The sequence below is a fragment of the Equus caballus genome, chromosome 25, assembly GCF_041296265.1.
Source record: "Equus caballus isolate H_3958 breed thoroughbred chromosome 25, TB-T2T, whole genome shotgun sequence".
NCBI lineage: Eukaryota > Metazoa > Chordata > Mammalia > Perissodactyla > Equidae > Equus > Equus caballus.
Genome location: NC_091708.1, coordinates 33,090,395 through 33,111,570, shown reverse-complemented (window position 1 = coordinate 33,111,570; position 21,176 = coordinate 33,090,395). Strand labels below are relative to the sequence as shown.

Here is a 21,176-nt window from a genome sequence, read left to right as displayed (position 1 = left end):
GACTAGGGCAGGTCCGAAGGGAGACTGACCCCAAGAGCCGTCTTAACGCACAAGCCCCTTGAAGCCCGACAGAGGCCGTACTTACTCTTCTGTCAATTTTTCCTTCTTCTTGTTTAGACTTTGGAAGTCTGAGTCTTTTGCTGCAACAATTTTGTTTATTTCTTTCAAGATTTCTTCTTGCTCGATTTTCTGCTGCTCCAAATCCTCTGCGTCAGCCTGGAGCAATCTAAAACACATCGCTTTATTCCTCCCAGGCCCCTTAGACTGAATGCATTATTGAGCATAAAGCAATTATTATCCTCTTAAAACCAAACTTTTCATTCATCTCACTGAATACCTCAGTGGCCAAGGGCTCCACTCACCTGAGCTGCTGGTCAGCTTTGACAAGGTTAACAGCAGTTTCCTGAGCTCTCCTTTCTAGCTCTTCAGCATCTTTCTCGGTTTGTAGTAAATTTCTCTTGGCATCAGAGAACTTTTCAACAGCATTTTTTGTCTAGAAAAGAAACTGTCATTAAAAGCAATTCAGTTGGGGCCGGCCCGGTGGCGCAGCAGTTAAGTTCACACGTTCCATTTCTCAGCGGCCCGGGGTGCACCGGTTCAGATCCCGGGTGCGGACATGGCACCACTTGGCAAGCCATGCTGTGGTAGGCGTCCCATGTATAAAGTAGAGGAAGATGGGCATGGATGTTAGCTCAGGGCCAGTCTTCCTCAGCAAAATAGAGGAGGATTGGCAGTAGTTAGCGCAGGGCTAATCTTGCTCAAAAAAAAAAGCAATTCAGTTATCATACCCTCTCATAGCTATTGATAGTGTAAATTGGTAGAGCTCTTTTGGTAAACAACAAGGCAATACAGAAAGACTGATAGAAATGTTCATTCATTTTGACTCTCCAATTCCCAGAAAAGAATTCAGAAGAACTATTACATAAAAACGCTTATGGTATTACTGAAATAATACAAGACTTGACAAATAATAGAGTCAATAAGCGACAATGCATCAACACAATGGAATACTGTGCAGCCTTAAAACAGGTTAGAATGTTAATGATACTATGTTGGCTGAAAAAATAAATTTAAAATGGTACAGGCACTGTAAGAGAAACTATGTAAACTAAATCTGTGTCAACAGGGATAGAAAGGCTTGTTACAAAAAGAAAAATAGTCATTTGAGGGTGGCAAGACTGTGGATGATCTTTTTATTTAAAAATAATCTGTAATATTATATATCATATTTTTCAATTAAAATTATCTACCCAATTAAGTGGCAATGAAGTGATTTTACCAATATTCCCTTCACTTAGAGATTCTTGCTGTACTCTACATATTGTTATGTTAAGTAAAACATCATTAATCTGAAGAGTATTTAATTATGGCTGAGAAATACAAATATTAAATACTTCTGAAGTATTTCAAAAACCTTCCTAGATTTGGCAAAAACAGTATTTGTTTTTTATCAACTTGGTTTCTTTTTCTCTCTAAAATAAGAGGCTGAAAACAACGTCAACAAAGGTCCAAAAATAGAGTTCAGTTTGCACTTGGTTGAGCAATGACTCACTTGCAGCCAAAAAACTCAAGCTTTGCAGTTGCACTCAAGGCAGAGGCATCAGTGTGTTAAACTAGTCTATTAACTATTCTGTGTGGATGCAAAAGGGCTGGCAAGCTCCCAAGAGATAGGTATTTCCCCACCCTTCCTTCCACTTCAGGTAGCTGGTTTCTGTCCGTTTCATCAGGAAAGCACTGGACAAAACTCAGTATGTACCCCAGAAAGCCATGTTTCTAAGTAGTTTTCGTCTCCTTCTATATCAGGTTTTAACACGTCTGGCACATTCCTTACAAAAACACAGCACTTCCTCCCTCTTCCTCCTTAGCAAGCTGCCTCCCCGAGTCATTTTGGGAGGATGCAGGGGGAAGAGCTTATTAGCCTCGGTCCACTTACTATCTCTTCCTACTGCCCGTATCATTAATTTTCTTTTACATATCAGTGGTAAATTTTTCGCTAGTCCTGCTCACACCTATTTTCTCTCACAGTAATCTAACGTGACAGAAGAAGGAATTGATCATCTAAAAAGACATGAGGATGTTTTTACATACTCATTAAAGCCATCACTCACCAAATTCCTTTAATAAACCCTTCATTTCAGTTCCTGGGTAAGAGATTTCTATTCATTTAAATCGATCCATGTTGAAATAACAACAACATAAAAAAAGAGTAGTTTCTGAGGTGCTCCGTGTGGGGACGGGCCTTTTTTATTCTGGAATTCTCATCTAACTAAAAAGCTCTCTTAGTTAGGCAGAACTTTAGCTGTGGGACCCTGGGCCAGTTACCAGCCTCTCCGAGCTACATCCGTGAACTGGGCTAACAACCATCTTACAGGGTTGCCAGGAAGGTTAAATGAAGTGGTATTTATAAAATAGCCAATGTGTGGCTATAGTAGGGGCTCAATACAAGGCAGCTCCTTCTCCTCCCAGGCTCCCTTCTGTGTTGCAGTCTCAAGAACACTATCTCAGACCCCAAAATATTTGGTTTTATATCCTTATCAACTTGGAGAACAAAGTAACAGTAGGAGTCTTGTGAGGTCCATCGTTGCTTTGTAAGAATATAAGACTGACTTATTCAACAAACAGATATCAGAGTCCAAATAATTAAAAAAAGACACACTCAGGAGAAGGAAGTGGGATGTTTTAGGAACTAAACGACCTCAGGAGCTTTAAATATGCTGCTCCACTTAATTCATATTGAACAGCCTTGGTGTCCTGAGCCTGACTTTACAGCTGAGGAAAGCAAAGCTTGGGGACTTAAGTGACTTGCCCCAATTCTCCCAGCTCCTCAACTAGCAGACTCCAGCCTGGACCCGGCCGCCTGACGCGGATGACTGTGCTCTTATCACATTTTCTTTCTACTCCTCCTTGCTGGTGACAGCACACTGGCTCACCCCAAGCCACAACAGAACATACTTTCTCTTTTGTGCATGAAAGTTCACTCTCAGCCTCCGCCAGCAGTCGGTCGGCTTCCCGGAGCTCTGCTCGACGTTTCAGAAGGGTCTTCTCGATGCACTCAACTTCATCTACAATGTCTTCATGGTGTTTGAGTGATTTTTCTAATTCTAGTTCATGCATAAGACTCTCAACATTTCCATCAATGAAGTCTCTAAAAAATCACGTACACACACATTAGGAGATTTTAAATGTAGACAATACAGACATTTGTAGCCTAACTGATAAAAAGATGCACAATGATTTTCTGGTTTTCTATGCGAAGGGCTGGGAGAGACAGCTCCGTGGATGATGTTCAAGGTCTATGTTTACCTTTTATTCAACACGGCCTACTGGGGCCACTCACTGCATAGGATGTATAATGTATGATGCAATTGTTTTGTCCTTCTTAATATAAAGATGATTTTTTTTAGTCAGCACTTGGTCAAGAGGACGTTGAGACTTCTATTCTCCTGTGGTATAAAAATAAACTCATCCCACAACAATCATCCACCTAAAAGAAGAGCTGATTTCAACTAGCAGCCAAGAGAACTTGCACTGTCCAATATGGTAAACACCATGTGGCTATTAAATTGATTTAAATTAAATTCTGTCCCTCAGTTCCATTAGCCACATTTCAAGCGCTCAACAGCCACATGTGGCTAGAGGCTACTGTTCCGGACACTAGAGATCTAGAATGTTTCCAAGATGAAAGCATGTTCTATTGGACTGATTTAGGTTAGCTTAACAAACTAACATCGTATTCATCAATGATGAAAACAAACTGGCTAATAATAATTACTTTCGCTGTTGATGTTTCTGGATGGTTCTACGTAATTCTTCTACTTCACGCTCTAAGTCCTTCTTCTCTTGCAAAAGACCATCAATGTTATGACGCAATTCTTCTCTTTCTTTCTCAGACTGCCGCTGGGAAGCTCTCAGCCACCGTTCCTGTTTCTTTGATTTTAAATGCTGCATTATGTCTTCTAATCTAGAAACTTCATTCTCCTAAACAAAGGGAAAAATGCAATACTGACACATAAGATGTTTCCCTTCTTTCCTGCGAAAAGCTGAAATTAACTGTGGTTAAAGTGGTATCTATGACATGAAAATGGTGGTGGCTTCTAAGACTTCAGTATGAAAAGAAAAGTTAAGTCAATTTTTTCACACGCCATGATGAAACTGACAGACTAGTAGAGCTTTTAATGCTTCCATCAGTCCAACTATGGTTGATAACATTCACCAAGCACCCCCTGTGGATGACCTCTGCCTCCGGAGCTCAGCATCTAGCAGAAGAGACAGACACAGAGGTCTCTCCCTGCTCCAGGCACGTGCGAGGGGAGCTGTCTGAGAAGGGTGCCCCAAGGACGAGACGTTTTGCCTGGGTTTTGGAGAATCAATGAAATGGGAAAGACCTAAGCTGAAGAAATAACACGTGCAACTGTAGGGAGACGCAGAAGTGCACCCGGGGACTACAGAACCAGCTGGGCATTGACGCAGTGTCAAAGAGCCAACTCAAGAGACGATCAAATGCGGAACCCACAGAATTGCTATAAATACAAGTGAAAACCTGAAGGATCGTGTGCATGACTACCACTTTCAACCATGTAGATATCAACAGTCCCTCTGAAACTAGTCTGACCTATTAAAATGAGGCTGACGGCTCGGCACCCAGTGTCCTGGTCCTTCATCTTCCTCTCAATCTGCCGAGAGGAAAAGGGAACAATACAGCGCTCCAGGTGTTTTGAGTTTGAAGGAGCTTATAATGCATTTTATTTCTTTAGAACCAAAACCCTTATAAAGTAAGCTAGTGATTAGGAAGTGATCATTTCTTGGAATCTAGCCTAAGAACAGAATATCAACTACAGTAAAAATTTACACACAGTTAAGTCAACTATAGTGCCTAAAGAAAGGTTACGCAGTCATTAAAATACTGCTTAAAAACATTTGTAAAACCATGCGGAAACGCTGGTAACATTAAGTGAGAAAAACAGAATACAAAATTGTCTCTACAATAAAACAAGAACATGAAAAGAAAGAAAAAATCATCATTAACCTCACTATGCAGAGATAATCCCCACCAAAAACTTGCTGTACGCTGCTCATACACGTGTGTATACAGAAGCACATATATGTGTATGTGTGCACACACACATATATGTCTGTATACAAGTACAGGCACTAGTATGTGAATATACCTATACATACACATTAACATAGTATTTGTCAACAGAAAAATACATAATAAACTTTCTAAAAATGTTTAATTTCTGGACTGAAAGCATTTTTGTTATAAAATGGTTAAATCAGGTTTGTTGACTGGCCCGGTACACTAACTTCTGTCTAGAACAGTATTTTAATAAGAGAATGCTTGCTCAGTTCTAACTATCAGCCTTACAAACACACTGTCAGGATGTCATCCATTCACAAACAGGTCAACTCATTAAGTATACAGCCGCATTTAGTCTCCCATGGAAGCAGTGTGGATAGGGGAGTCTTACATCGTTCCACTTACTAAGTTATGGTGCTCCGGGACGTTGCAATGCAGCACGCCCACAGGGATGAGGGGGATGGAGAAGTTGGGGGGTGGAGGCCCATACACGATGGGGGCACCAGCAGGAGGCGGGCCATAAACAACAGTGCCAGGGGTGAGAGGTCGGCTACTGCTGGGCAGGGGAGGAGGTGGTGCATACAGGGCCATGCCCTGGGGTACAGGAGAACCATCGGGAAACACGGTATACATCATGTATCCAGGAGGAGGCACAAATGGGCGGTCCTCTTGGTCATCTGGCTCGCTCTCTTCCTGGCTATCTCCTCCACTGTCTGCATCTCGAAAGAAAGAAACGGAAGAGTGTTTTACTCCCATGGCTTACTAGGTAAACAAGTTTAATAGAGAACAGCAGCATTTAGGCCAAGATGCCAGAAATGTGAGAATAAAATTCTCTGAAAAAGGTCAAAAGCAGTTTTGAAAAGCAGATCAAAACAGGGATTCAAATTATTTTCAGTGGCTGACACGTGAGCTTTCCCTATGCCGATCTGTTGGTTTGTTCTTTTCCACCTTCATTCTTTTATTCATTCATTTATTTCAGCAGCCATTTGAGTGCCTGCTTCACACCACATAAAAGACCAACAGAGAGATGCAGTGAGACCCCCGAGCTCTCAGCATTTGTCACTCTCATGACACACAGACTCTGTAAAGTGCTGGTTTACTTACTTATGTCCCCTACTAGCAAGAACTATGTTTATCACTGATGACTAGCACACAGCAGGCACTCAATAAACAGCTCCTGAATGAGCAAATTCTCAGAAGGTGCTATTCCCATTTTATATATTAACAGTCTCAGAGTAACTAAATAATTTGTTTAGGATCACATAGCTACTTACTGAAAGAGATAGGATTTACCCCAGGTCTGACTCTTCCCCCTGGAGGTTTGGAAGACAGAACTATAAAATGTCATTTTAGTTGAGCTAATTAATGCCATGATAAAGGATGTATCCAGGACCGCATGTGAAGAAGCTACTCAGTCTGCCTGTTAGGCAGGATAGAAGAAGGCTCCAGAAAAGAAGTGATGTTTGAGGACCGGGTCTTGTTGAAGGATGAGTAGGAGTAGGTTTGGGAGAGGAAGGAAGAAAGACATTCTAAACAGAGGGTTTAAAACATGGAGGTCTGAGGGGGCCGGCCCAGTGGCACAGCGGTTAAGTGTGCACATTCTGCTTCAGCAGCCTGGGGTTCGCCGGTTCAGATCCCAGGTGGGGACGTGGCACCACTTGGCAAGCCATGCTGTGGTAGGCGTCCCACGTGTAGAGTAGAGGAAGATGGGCACAGATGTTAGCTCAGGGCCAGTCTTCCTCAGCAAAAAGAGGAGGGTTGGCAGCAGATGTTAGCTCAGGGCTAATCTTCCTCAAACAAAACAAAACAAAACAAAACATGGAGGTCTGAGGAACATGGCCTGCTGTGAGTATCTTAAGCAATTGGGTATAGCTCATGTGTGGGAGTGATGGAAGGTGAGAGAAGAGGTCATTGGCCAAGACCAGGTCACAGAGCAAGCTAAGGAGTTTGGACTGTGTCTTATGGATTTCAGAGAACCAATAAACGGTGATTAAACAGGCAAGAGAAATGCAACTTCCCTTATGTGATTTAACTTACCTCTATTTGAAAATGATTTATGTAAGCCACTCCTGATGGGAGAGTAAACCCAGTATCCTGAGGCAGGTGGAGCCCCAGTGCCTTCCTTCCCATCCTGGCACCCAGGATGTGGTTTTCTAACAGGAGTTGAGGCTGTGTACTTTAGGCCGACACCAGAGTCCTTAGTGGCCTGGGAACTATGGCTGGAAACCTAAAGTAAACAACAGCAGAGCACACTATTACAAATGAAAAGGCAAATTTGGAGAAATGTCAAAGTCCAGACCAAAGTTGAGATACAGCAAAGTTGAGAAAGAACTGGCTTCTTTTCATACATCCTAATTCCCATTTTTCACGGGCAGAAGTGAGATGTCATTACATGGTCATGTAAAGCACATGGCTGTCAGCCTCTCTCCTGTACTCATCTTTCCTGGTGGTTTCTCTTCTCTTGCCTTGTGCTTGATGGCCCAGCAACTGAGGCAAAGGAAACCAGTGAACTTTCAAAGCAATCTGGGAGTACTACTCTTCCGCGGTCCCGGGAGCTTGGCATGGCTTTAGAGCTCTACCCTGCTCCTCTCCCTCTCCTTCCCAGTCATAGGTCTATCCTCCAAACCCTCACCTAGCTCGGGCTTGCGGTGTCTGGCTCTAACCTACACTGCTTCCACCTCCAACGCTGGTTGCGCCAAGCATGTTGGCTTCCTTTAGATTTCTGGGAGAAGGATCTCAGATTCTGCTCTTCGGGGTTCTGATTAAGTCTACACAGACCCGGGATCCCAGTGTGTCGGAGCTGCTTCTCCCTGACTGTTCCTCATCAGCTGATTCCAGCACGACATCACCCAGCCCCTTTGCTTTGGCTAAGTGCTGCTTACAGTCTCTCCTCACGTCCCACATTCGGGCCCCCGGCGCTGATCATTCTGTCTCCTGAACATCCCTCAATGCCATCTCTTCTCCAGCTCCACTGCTCTATCTCTGGCTTCTTCTATCCTGCACCTGAATGAGTTCAAACACCCTCACACGAGTTCACCCACCGAAAGTCTAGCCTCCATACTCTGCCCGAATATTTTTCCTAAACTACAGCTCTGGCCACATTACAGACAAGCTCAATTTCCCAAGGCCTACATAACGAAGAGCAAGGGATTCTGAGGCCCTTTTTAAAAAAGCATGATCCTAATCTACTTTTCCAGCTGCACCTTTCACTGTTCCCATCCAACCCTCCAGCCCCACAAGGCTCCCTGCCACAGCTAAACCAACTCTCCTCTGCCACACAAGCTGTCCTGTCCCTCCTAAAAGCCCGCCCTTGACCGTTGCTAAGTGCTGACTTCGAGACCCTGCTTGTGAAGCCCTCCTTCCTGAACTTCTCCACAAAATGAATCCTTAACCCTTCTCTGCAACTGGAGCACACAGGTCAAGTCTGTTGTCACATGTATGTCACTGTTTTATAATTACATTGCTGTGCCTGTCTTCCCCACCAGTCCATGAGCTCCTTGAGAGCAGGGGGATCATTCATCATGGTACCCCTACACTGCCTAGAACTTGACCTAGACTTCAGTAAACAATGAATGAATGTTAAAATTAAATGAAATCCAGGTGCCCATCCTTCTGTCTGAGCCTCTGCCCAATTCTATACCCGTTTTCAACAGGCTCTCGGGGCTCATGTCACCTTATCCCCTTAGAGCATCCTCATTCAGGGGACCCCACAACATGCCACCCGAGTATGAACGGGCAACTGCCATCTTCCTGGGAAGGCCCTATTTTCACCTCAAGTATTAAAAACACTTAAGATCCTCAATGCAGGGCTTAGCCTAGAAAGGTTGTTCTTGACACTTGTGCACAAATTTGGGGAAGGGACCACTGTCAGGCTTTCTTCAAGAAAATTCAGTATTCACTCCCAGCACCACAGACTTCCTACTTTTGATGATGGTGGTGGTGGCATAAAGTACCAATAGCCGCGTCTTTTGAAAGGATCGGCCATGCTGCTGATGTAATCATTCTGATAAGAAACTTCACGTCGGAGTTCAGCAATTTCTTCCAAAACATTTTCAAAGCTTCCTTTGTTATCTGTAAAGGAAAGCCATTCTGTGAAGTTGGGTATGAAATTATCTGCTTCCTTTCTCTCTCAAAATACAAAAGTGATTCCATGACAGCCAATGGCTGTTATCAGTTGCTCAAAGCAGATTTTCAGCCTGCCCTTTGGTAATGAGTTTTTGCTAACAGTTAAAGAGGATAAACATATCCTTCTGTTGTTCACTTATAAAGTGAGTCAGAGAAAGAAAAGAAAGAGATTTGTAAACCTTATTTCTTTTGAAAATACAAAAATAAATCTCTAGTTTCTTTGTAATCAAGTCCCTTAATACTGTATTTATATAAAATGTTTTTAAAATTCTTTGATTTTATTTATTAAGCTAATTGTCACAGCTCTGTAAATCAAGCAGGGAATTGATCTGTAACAGTTAAATAAGCTTTCTAAAGGTAAAACACAAACACAATGACTTGATGTTATAACAAACGCAAACCCACTACCAAAATCAAAGCCCAATACTTTACCAGCCCCAGTGAGGTCTAGCAAATTCCGCAGCCTTGCAATCTCTGTCCTTTGTCTCTCCATCGTCTCATTGAGTTTCTCGACTTCCCGCACCTGTGAGTTTGCTCCTCCAGTGCCGACATCTACTTTCTCCATCTCCACTCCAAACTATTAAAACATCACATACACAAAGTTGCCAATGAAGATTCTTTCCCGGATGCACTTATCCTTGAACTTGATTGTAATTCTCTAATTTTTACTTACACTTCACTAATGAGGAAACTGCATTACTCCTTATATTTAAACTACACTTCGTCTGGCACATAGTAAAGTACTGACTGACTATTGACTGCACTTAAAATTATTTGAGACGTCACCTCCAGTCATTTAGTCTCTTAGGAACTGATAAGGACCCAATGAGGAGGAGGTCTGAGGGTACCAGCACTGACCTGCTGCTCTTTATCCCTGAGAAGATTCTGCAGGAGTTCAATCTCTGCTTCTGCTCGGGTCAGATCCCTGGCCGCCTGCTCTGCCTTTTTGCTGAACCTCTCTGTTTCCTGCAGCTCCTGCCGGGACAAACGGAAAGAGAAAGGCACCACTGCCGTCACAGGTTGTCTTCTTCATTTCTTTCTTCCTCGCAGATCGATCCCTCTGTTTTTGTCAGGTTGCCTGCCTGGCTTCCCACGCACATGTGGCACCAAGTCTCCCCTTATCCTGCGCTTTCCCATCACTCGGCCGCCCACCCCACCCCTCCATGGGGGCCAAGGGGGCAGTGCCGCATCAGAAAGAGCAAGGCCTTCTTTTTCCTTCACTGTTCCACAGTCTTCCAGGACTGTACCATACAAAGACCGTAGCAGACATTACCTCAGTTAGGAGTCATAAGAGCCCTATGAGGTAACGTATTATCATCTGACTGCACAAATTGACAAGTTTGAGGTTCAGAAGGATTATATGGAGAGGCTTCACAACCTTTGTTCAAGTGTGTTGACCGCTCCCTCCCTAAGCAGAGCCCCACACTTTGAGGTAAGGACAGTATGCTTCATTTGATGGCTCTTTCTAGGACTCAACAGAGTGCAGGACCCCTGGCAGGGCTGTGCTGGGAAAATACCACCTTCAGGTCTGAACGGAAACAGACAACTTTATAGTGGTTTATAAAATAGCCAAAATCCGTAACAAGAGATTAATAACACAAGTTGCTATGTCTTCCTGACAGCACTGGTGGAAACTCGTTCTGTACACATGGACCCACCTCTGCTCGCTCCTGGTTAATTTTCATAACAGTTCCATGCAGGGACTTCAGCTGGTCTTTGGCAATGGTGAGCTCAGCTGTGGCTAGCTTATCAGAGGCGGCCACAGCTTTCTTCAGTTTCTTCAATTCTTTATCTAAACCCAGAAACTGCTCCTGAGATCTGGCATTTTCAAGTTTCTTCTAGAATAAAAGAAATGTTAATTAAGCAGATGAATCATTTGGTAGCCGTGAATTAAGATGTAAACTCCACGAGGGCAGGGACCCTGTTCACTGCTCCACGCCCGCGCCTAGAATAATACCTGGTACACGGGAGGTGCTCCAGGAATATTTACTGACTAAAAGAATACATAAAATCATCTCAAAACTCTATGGTAAACCTAGAATGAAATCAGCCTTCTAATTTAAGAATCTTAGTGAAAGGAGATTCACTCATTCATTGGAAAGACATTTCCTGGCACCACTGCCAAGTGATAGACCAGCCCCTGTGATCACTGAGTCAGGCACCAGGCATATGGTGGTACATAAAACCAACTTGGCTGCTGCCATCAAGGAGCTTATGAGACAGATACCAAACCAATATTCAGACTAATATATAACTAAAATTGTGGTCAGTGCTATCAAGGGACAGAACAGGGTACTATTTGAGAGAACAGCAGGGGAGACCTAAGTTGGTGGGGAGGGGGCAGGCAGGGAGAAGAACAGTAGAGAAACACGGTCCAGGAGAGGGAATGGCACGTGGGAAGGCCAAGAAGGAAGACAGAACTTGGCATTTTCGAGGAAATGAAAGCAGCATGGTGAGAAAAGGAGAGAGCTAAACAGAGGCAAATCATGCAGAGCCTCATAGTTAAGAATTCTGGTCTTAACTATAAAAAACAACAGAAGCTACTAGAGATGGAGGAAGATGGAGGTACTGACAAGAGCTAATTCATGTTTTCAGAAGAGCATGTTGGCTGCTCTGTGGGGTAGGGCCATCAGCAGAAGCAGGAGATCTGTCAGGTAGCCACAGCAGTTGTCCATAACAGATGACGGCTGGATGAGGGTGGTGGCATCAGAGAAGGAAAAAGTACATATATTCCAGAAATATTTGGGAGGCAGACTCAACAGGACTTGGAGACTGATGGGTTCTCAGTGCGGTATGAAGCAAGTCATTCACTGAGGCTGGGAGCAGGGAGGGTAGGAGTGAGGAGTGAGAAGGTATGAGACAGTGGAGGAAGGGAGAGCAAGCTTACCAGAGAGAAGGGTAATGTTGTCCATTTGAAGATGGTGACCAAGAGTTTATAGTGATACCACTATGCCTGGATGGGGGATGTTCTCCTCCAGGAATATGAGCATGGGGGCAAGCCCAAAGAAGGCAGTCAGCTGCAGTTTTGTCATGGAAGTAAGGCAGGAAAAAAGGGCAATGGATTTGAGGATATTTGCAAAAAATGGCTACAGCGGTAGACCATGGAATTTAAGGTGGACGTGAAGGAAAGTAAAGACAGGAAGGCTTAACAGACAGAAAAGATGGGGCTAATACACTGGAATTCGCAACAAGGTTGAAAAACTGTCAGCATGGGAGTGCTAACAGACTATGAGGTTATGATCAGAATGTGATGCTTCAGTTTGTGATTTCAGAGGTGGTGGGTGCAATTTCTGATCTGAACAAAGTCTAGGACGTGACAATAAGAGTACATGGTTGAGGTAGGATAGAGAAGTCCAAAGAGAGGCCAGGGTATTAGAAAGGAAGATGAGGAGTTTAAACATAATTTCCCACATGTGTCCAATTGGGCACGGGATTTTGAAGGAGGCCAACTCATCTCAATAGCGTTTCAGTACCACCTAACTAACTCTAAGTCAGTCCTTACATTCCCAATTCCCTTGTTTCCACCTCTCCTGGCACCCTTGTCTCAGGCCCTTGATTTGATGACATGCATCCAGGCCCCTCCCATGTTTGGTTCACCTCCGGGCCAGCAATGCAGTCAGAGGCGACTGTGGCCCACGTCCCTCTCGGCTGGCCTGACTGCCACAGCAGGACCCCGGCAGCAGAGACTCATGTGTCTCTTTCCTAGGCTTCCCCACCTTTTTCTCTAACTCTTGGAGTTGGGCCAGAATTCTCTCCTTCTCTTCATCAGCTTCCTGAAGTTGGAGATCCGTAAGCCCTTGAATTTCCTCCATACTTTTTAGATTTTCTTGCAAATAGCGAATTTCATTCTCCAACTGCTGGATTCTGGCTTCATGTTGCCTCTTATCAAAATTAATCTGGGAGGAAATCAAGTTTCAAAGATGACTTCTAAGCAAAATATATTTTAAGCAACATAGAAACTTTTTAGAAAATTATATTTCATTTTACTAAAGAATGTAATGAAATTTTGTACTAATGAATTACTGAGGATGCTTTTATCTCAACTGTTCTCTAGGAACCATTTTAATGTTTGCCTCATCATTAAAATAATTACATCAAAAAATCAGATTCTGGCCCTATACTATGCTCTAGCAATGTGGTATTATTTACCTGCATGTTAAGAAACATTTCTCACTTGCTTCCAAAGCAAGGAAAACACAGCGTCACAAAGAAGCCTGACTCTGACATCAGTCACCACATTTAGGGTTGAATTTTAGTCATACCTAGTTTGACTTGTTAAGAGTGAAAATAACAATAACTATACTGTATTTATACAAGAAAGGAAGCATTGTAATTTGCTGAAAAACATGAATATTTGCCAAACACTTCCCTATAGCCGCCTCCTGCCCCTTTCTTACTCTTGCTTCAAGGGCTCTCTCACAGGCCTGTCGGAACTCCTCTTGTCCGGTGGCCAGTTTCTCCTGTTGCAGAGCCATTTCTTTCTGGAGTTTTCTCTCTCTCCCTTGTGCTTCCTCTCTTTCCCACTGGGAGTGTGCAAGGATTTCACTGAATTGTTTCTGCAAATCAGCAAGGCTTTTCCCTAAGACATCAGAAGGACTATGGACTCTGGTAAGGGGGGAAAAAAGACGGTATAAGCATGATATTTTATTTTTGATGCTGGATGCTGGTTGCAGACATACTGGTAACACTAGTGCAGGAGTAAAGGGTTGTGTGGAATGGAACTGGTGTCAGTCCATAGCAACTTACTGAGCATTTCCTAAGCACAAACCACTATTTTATCAAATGACTGTCACCACTTTGAAAACACAAGCTCCTATCAGGCTAACAATGTTTGCTCAAAGAACAAATGTCCATTGTGTATATTTAAATTAGCCTCAGTTTTCTTTTGATATCTGTTTTCTATTCAAAGTGCATCATGTGGCTCTTCTCCCTGACCATGTGCAATGAACTTTCAAGAAAGAGTTACTCTTAAAACGTTTATGTTTTTTAAATTAAGTAATACCAAAAAGTATACAAGATTTAAAATATATGAAAGATGACACGAGTGGAGCCATATTAAAATAGAGCCAGAGCTGCCATTCCAGAGGGATTTCCTTGCACATCTTGTTTTCTTTATCTTCTAAACTGGATCAAACCGCCAACATTCCAAGAAGTCAGTAAGGACAAGAATACCCTGTCTGTAAGGACTGATGAAACTGGACTGCTAATCAATCAATGAAGTACAAGTCTAGCTTTTCGCCTAATGATCGAACCTCAGGCCAGGCTCTTAAGTACAAACCTAGCCTCACCTCCTCTGGCACCAGTGAACTCTTCTTTAACACACCTCACCTCATCCTCCCTCTTCCCATAAAATCCTTGAGCCCCGATCCTGTAATCAGGACACTATTTGGGTTTCTACCTGAATCTGTGCTCCCTGAATTGCAATTCTTTGATCCCAAATGAATGTTTTGCCTCTTAACCTGGTGTCTGCTTTTGTAGATTGACGAATGTAAAAAAATGAGTGAAAGACAATTTGAACTAAGCAATCTTGGTGTCACAATCATGAAATTATGATAAAGGAAACCTTACAGAAGAAGTCAGCCATTAACAATACTTGGAAAGGTGAGCTCATCTTTGAAGCTAACGTTCAAAACACAGCCACTCTGCACTTGCAGGTCCTGATCTTCCATTACCTCATTTCTCCAGCTCCCGATTTCAGTTTTCTCCTTAGCTCATCTACACGAGCTGCCACTTCTTCTGGACGAATCAAACCATCAACCACACGGTTAAGGTGATTCTGGAAATCTTTAAGTTGCTGTTTTAACAGGTTATTGTCATCCTATGGAGGGTGGTGAAATGGGAGGTAAAATTTACAAAACAAAATCTAAAATACAGCCACATACACACACAGAGCCTATATTACTTATCATATGACAGTTCTATTCAACTCCCTTTACCAATTTTTTAATAGGCTGACAATCTCTGAATCTACTGATCAATTAAAGTCATAAAAGATACAACCAGGCATTACGATGTTTCCTGATGTGATACAGAGAGAAGCGCCTATGAACACTGTCTTACCAAAAAGTAACTAACTCAAACCTAAATAAGTCTCCACATGTAACATAAGAATGTATTAATCAAGACCATGGAGACGCAACCCATAAAATCTAGAATATGGGAAACTCTATAGGACAAAGACCTGGTTTTCTTTAATACATAAGACAGGAAAAAAAAGGAAACCTAGAGACTACAAGAGACTTAAGAATCAAGTCAACCAAATGCAATGTGTGTACCTTATTTGGATCTTGATTCCAACAAAATACTTGTAAAAAAGTTATGAGATAATTTGAAAAATCTGAATACTGATAAGGTATTTGATAATATTGTGAAATTATTACAATTTCGAGGTATAAAATAGTATCTGTGTTTACCCTTGTTTTAAAGCCGTTGTTTTTTAGAGATACATAACAATAGTACAGTATTTACAGATAAGATGTTTAGGATTCACTTCAAAATAATTCAGTGTGTCAATAGGTCTGACGGGTGGGGTGTGGAGGGCGTTACTGATGAAATAAGACTGGCTGTGTGCTGATAATTGCTCAAGATGGGTGATATACACATGAGGATTCATTTCAGTATTCTATTTTTTCATATGCTTGAAATGTCCATAATTTAAAGTTAAAAAAAAAAACACTTTGCCACAATACTCAGCTCTATCTGCCAAGCAATTAAAAAACAGAACATCTAATATTAAAGTTTCTCTAACACCTTACAATTCTCTGTGGGACTATTTGTTATATGCCAGCATATTTTCTCTACTAACAAACAAACAAACATATCTAGACCCCAGAACTGAATTCAGACAATGTCTCTTTCAAGTAAAAAGAAATTGCTAAACTCATCCTAAATTGTAAAGAAAAATAGTTCTACATCCTAAACTATTGATTATATTTCCCTGAATACCTATATCCTACCTGAGTGATTAATTTACTTCAAACTCAATGTAACACTGTTAACTAAAATGGAGAATTTAGAATTGCAACGAATATGGTAACTGCTTGTCCCATCTGGAGTCTCTTATCTGTAAACTGTCCTGCCAAGGGCCCCAAGGCACCCATGCTTGTACTACTGCCTAATCCTGGCTGCAGGGGAGCTGACCCAAGGCCAGCCAACCCATGGACTAGCCAGAAAACAAGTCCTCACTCTCTCCAAAATTTGAACCAAGATCCAGTACGGCAAGTCTGTATAAGAGCTGGGTCGGTAAAAAGAAGTCAGCTCAGGGCTGGGGTCCGTGCTGGGCCAAAGACAATGCCCAGAGAGACAGAGGAGAAATGAGAGAGCTGTGTAGCCCTGAAAGAATCACAGAGCAGCTCTGGTTCCTAGTAAGCTGCCTCCTTTCTTGAGCTAGGTTTCAGTTTCTTGGTAGGTTTCAGTTCATTGCAACGAAATGATTTCTGACAAAGACAAATGCAGAGTGAGTTCAACTTGTACTCCGTCTCAGGAGGTTAGTGGGCCAAGGACCTAGTTCCAACTAAGGTAGTCTCACAGCACGGGCCAACATTCCGGAAAGCTGACTTCAGTTTCTATCTTGGAGAAGGCTCCTAAGAATATATGTTTGCCCTTTTCTTTAAGAGATGTATACTAAAGTATTTATGAGTGAAATAAAGATATATGAGATTTTCTTTAAAATATTCCGGCAAAAAAAATATGGACTAACTGAAACAAGAATGGCAGAATGTTGCTAATTGTTTAAGCCAGGTAAACAAAAGGGCACAAGACTATTCTCTCTGTTTTTGTGGTTATTTTAAAATTTCCATAAAAATAAAAAATAAGGGGCCGGCCCGGTGGCCCAGCGGTTAAGTGCACACATTCCGCTTCGGCAGCTCAGGGTTCGCTGGTTCGGATCCCTGGTGCGGACACGACACTGCTTGGCAAGCCATGCTGTGGCAGGCGTCCTACACATAAAGTAGAGGAAGACGGGCACAGATGTTAGCTCAGGGCCAGTCTTCCTCAGCAAAAAGAGGAGGATTGGCAGCAGTTAGCTCAGGGCTAATCCTCCTCCTCAAAAAAAAATAATCATCCAATCACCACACAACATGCACACAATTCACACAAGAATGGAAAACATCTTTTACGATATTTGCTTCAGAAGTTGAACTAATAGTAAAAATTAAATTCTAGGTTATTAGATGTCCTTAAACTTTGAGGAAAAAAACATTCAAGGCCTTGGAAGGAGAGACAGAGAATCTGGGTGAGTTCATTAGTCTCATTTGTCACAAATCCCCCTGCATGACTTTTTGGAAGGCTTCCCCAAAACCATAGCAACTCTGCCCCTTTATTTCTGGTGAAGTGTACCAGCTGCCACCTCAGTCAGCCAAGTGGCCTCTGACCTCACAGATTTGGAGACCTGAGTGTTGATCCAGGTACTTGTTTGTTCAGACATCTGTGCTCTGTGAGAGTTTAATTACCTGGAAAACCCTGTCCACCTGCTTCTCCTGCAGTTTGCTGGGCAGATTACTGTGACAATAGCTGTAAGAAAATTCTGCCAAAGAAAATTCTGCCCCACAATGTAAAATGACTGCATTTTTAACAGCGTCCTTTCTGAGAGGTGGATTGTGAAAACTGCTTACGGTTAAGAAGTTCTGCAACCCACTCGAGTGAAATTCCTGGATAATTATAAAGATATTTCAGTGGAAGGAGGAGGCATCAATCTGATAATTTTAGCTCAGTCTGGTGACAAATCTGCTTCTAGGAGAAATGGAAGGTATTGTCTTCGTCCATGAATTTACATAGTATTCTGTTTACCATCAACAAGCCTCCACCTCTTTGCACCATCAGAACAACACAAAGGATATGCATACTAATAATCATCAAACGATGGGCTCACAAGGAAACACAGGCTATGGGACTGTCCCACCCAGAATTCCTTTTTTCTAATAATTCAAGTTGCTTACAAGTGAGAGCAGGGTGTTAAGTGTTGGCCTGAAAATAGCAACATCACTGGGTGTCCTACGTAAGAACATATTTGGAACCAGCAAGTCTCTACCTGCAGCTGTTGAAGTTGGGTGTGGAGCTCACTATTTTCTTGCTCCTTTTCTTCCGAGAGCTGGGCTTTTCCGAGGGCATTCTCGAGGGCTTGCTTTTCCTTCTCAAGTTCCGCTTGAAGGGCTGATTGTTCTAACTATTGCCATAGGAAGCGATGATACGAAAACGTAAAATAGCATTAATTTATGATCTAAAAAGGCATAAATAAATTTACATCCACATGCAACCCCTTGCTAGTTATGTTTTTATAATAACTCAGTTTTATGTTTGTACTCCCAAATTTAAAAGGCCAAGGTAATTTTTTCATATGCTTCCTTAAACGAGAAATACTTAAGGAAGAGTAAGCATGAGCAGCCGCTCAGCACAGTAAACCACAGTAAAACCACAGTAAACAGAAAGCTCTGTGAGTGATTCAGCAATTATTGCTCTCGTTTCCCTCAGACCAATCGTTCTCGAACTGTGGTTTTCAAATACCTGCACCAAAATCACTTGGTATGCCTGTTAAAAATGCAGATGCCTAGGCTCCATCTCAGACTTAACGGGCCAGAATCGCTAGACGCCCAGGAATCTGCATTTAACAAGCTTCACAAGTCATTTCCCATAACTAAGTGTACCAATCAGAGATCTGCAGGTCAGAGAGGGAAGGTTTGTCATGCTTCATACTCTCACGTGTGTGGTTTGTGGTTTGAAGTGTGGTTTGGAGACCAATCCTGTCAGGCCTGATGCCAAGGAGGGGAGTGTCCCTTTCAATCCCAAGTGAATTTGTGAAAAGGCCAGGCTGTTAAATATTTTTGTCAGGACTTGTGAGAAAAAAAATAAAGGCAAATGGAAGTACAAAGGACAACAGATTTCAAGCTAGTATGGGCTGGCTTAAAAACTGTTAAAAGAAGAAAATTCATTTGAAAGGAGAGACCATCTAGAAATTTTATGTACTAGTATTTAAAAATACTTATTTACTGTTATTTTAATTGTTTTCTCCCAACCTCCTATTTTCTGTACTCTGATCTTGTCAACTGTAGTTTTGTAAAAGTTGGTACTCTTAACATATAATCCTGACAACTGGCAAGTGGTCATTTGATATCTGATAAGTAAAGGAATACAAAGTAACATAATTACTATAATATGCCAGACCTATTGTTATTTCCTTTTCTAATCATATGCATGCTATTTTACATAAATTCCTGGGATTCAAACTATCTTACTTTATTTCACTTTTATCCAATAAGAACATACTGACCCTCCTCATGTGCCAGGCACTGAGAAAACAGAAACAGACACATACAGTCTGGGCCTTCACTGTGCTCTGAGTCTAGCGGGGGAGACGGACAATCTCAACAGATGATCATCATACACGTGATAAAATGCTTTGACCAAGCACAGGTTATAGGAAAACCACAGTACGGAATCCAGATTTTCAGCAGGCAGTAAGGAAAGGTGAGAGTGGGCTTCCTGGAGGAAGGTGCAGCCATTTGACTAATAGCTAAACAAAAACATATTTTTAATCTGATAAACAATACACTATAGCTGGTCTTTGTCTGCTTCTCTGCCTTTATTTCTCATCCTCTTTCCCTACTCTTCTCCTTGCCCCTGGCATACTGGAGGCATACTTTTAGCACTTCACATGCACTATGCTCTCTCTCCTTGCCTCTCAGAGAATGCTCATCCCTTACCCCAACCCCTTTCGCTCCCACTCCCTCTGTATGGTCAAGTCTGACTCATCCTTCAAGACTCGACTGAAACATCATTTCTATAGGGCCCTCTTCCCTGACTGTCCCTCCCCTGCTACAGAACCCTAGCCTTTCCTCTCTCCCACACCTGTTTTACCTACTGGACCATCAGCTTTACAAGGACAGTGACCACGTGTGTGCTGTTCCCTGTAGCATCCATAGCACCAGTAGCATCCATAGTACCTGGTCTTCAATGGCTAATCAATAAGTATTTACGGGACGAATAACTATTTCTCTAATTTGCAAGTATAATTTAAACTAGTGGATATTTTATCTGACCAAAATAGGAAGTAGCAAAATAAAATTTAACATCAACTTAAAAGAGATCTCTTAAAGCTGTTTTGAGAAAGAAAAACTAGAATTTATTGAATACCAACTGCTAGGTGCTTTCATGCCCATCATCTCCTTTATCCTCACCATAACCCATTTTGCAGACCAGAGGCACCTGTCAGAGGCCCAGAGCCATGAAGTGATTTGCCCATGTTCACGCAGGGGTAGTATTTGAACTCATAATGTCTGACTCCAAAAATGTGCTTTCCATCACTCCACATAGACTATATTAAAAATTGTTTAATCTTATATTAAATTAAAGGAAGGTTGATATGTTAAGGCCACAGGCTACTTGGTTTCTATGGCTTTGTGCTCTTACTTACCTGGCTAAGCCTTGTTAGTTTTTCCAAGTCTGCCCTGAGCTGGTTGGTTTCAGCATCCCGTATTTTCAGCTGAGCCTCTAGCTCAGCCTCGTAGGCAGTGAGATCTCCCTGGGTCTGCTGCAGGGATGCATTCACCTCATGCTGCTCCTGGAGGGCGCTCTCTAGATCTGCAAGCTCCTGGAAGGATTGAGTGTATGTTTAGCTACAGAACCTTCACTGTGTTGCCTAAGCATCTGCAAGTCATTATAAGTAACTTGAGCAGTGTAAACCGAATGCTGGCCAGCCATTGCTGGCCTGGCACAGAAAGTGTTCATTAGCAATAGGATGAAGCCACAGGCTGTACATATCCAGGTTGGAAAACAAAACCCTGACCAAATGTAATCAGAAAAATCAGTAAGCTACCAACATGCTTTCCAAAGAAACCAGGTGTGTGATACTTTAAATGTGTCTGAATATATAAGAAGAAAAATAGAGGGGCGGATAAAATTTAAGGCCTATTTTCCATCAGACATTGGAATAAATGTTTTCACATTCATTAGTTCATTGCATCGTCACAATAACTCT

The 21,176-nt window shown here is 42.3% G+C and overlaps 1 protein-coding gene across 7 annotated transcripts in view; it reads right to left on the bottom strand.

Moving 5' to 3' along the window:
* Positions 1–21,176, bottom strand: part of CNTRL (centriolin) — a 79,769-nt gene that overhangs the window by 17,092 nt on the left and 41,501 nt on the right. For 4 of the 7 annotated variants that reach the window (XM_070250380.1, XM_023628611.2, NM_001308962.2 and 1 more), the window contains 15 exons: positions 20,613–20,789; positions 18,234–18,368; positions 14,878–15,023; positions 13,603–13,810; positions 12,922–13,101; positions 10,864–11,043; positions 10,064–10,180; positions 9,638–9,782; positions 9,003–9,151; positions 7,118–7,307; positions 5,486–5,799; positions 3,773–3,978; positions 2,953–3,145; positions 363–493; positions 86–226 (listed from right to left, as the gene is read on the bottom strand). In XM_070250380.1, coding sequence (XP_070106481.1) covers positions 86–226; positions 363–493; positions 2,953–3,145; positions 3,773–3,978; positions 5,486–5,799; positions 7,118–7,307; positions 9,003–9,151; positions 9,638–9,782; positions 10,064–10,180; positions 10,864–11,043; positions 12,922–13,101; positions 13,603–13,810; positions 14,878–15,023; positions 18,234–18,368; positions 20,613–20,789 — 2,612 coding nt within the window. The remainder of the gene's footprint in view (positions 1–85; positions 227–362; positions 494–2,952; positions 3,146–3,772; positions 3,979–5,485; positions 5,800–7,117; positions 7,308–9,002; positions 9,152–9,637; positions 9,783–10,063; positions 10,181–10,863; positions 11,044–12,921; positions 13,102–13,602; positions 13,811–14,877; positions 15,024–18,233; positions 18,369–20,612; positions 20,790–21,176) is intronic. The other 3 variants (XM_023628610.2, XM_070250381.1, XM_070250382.1) reach the window with 1 other exon arrangement.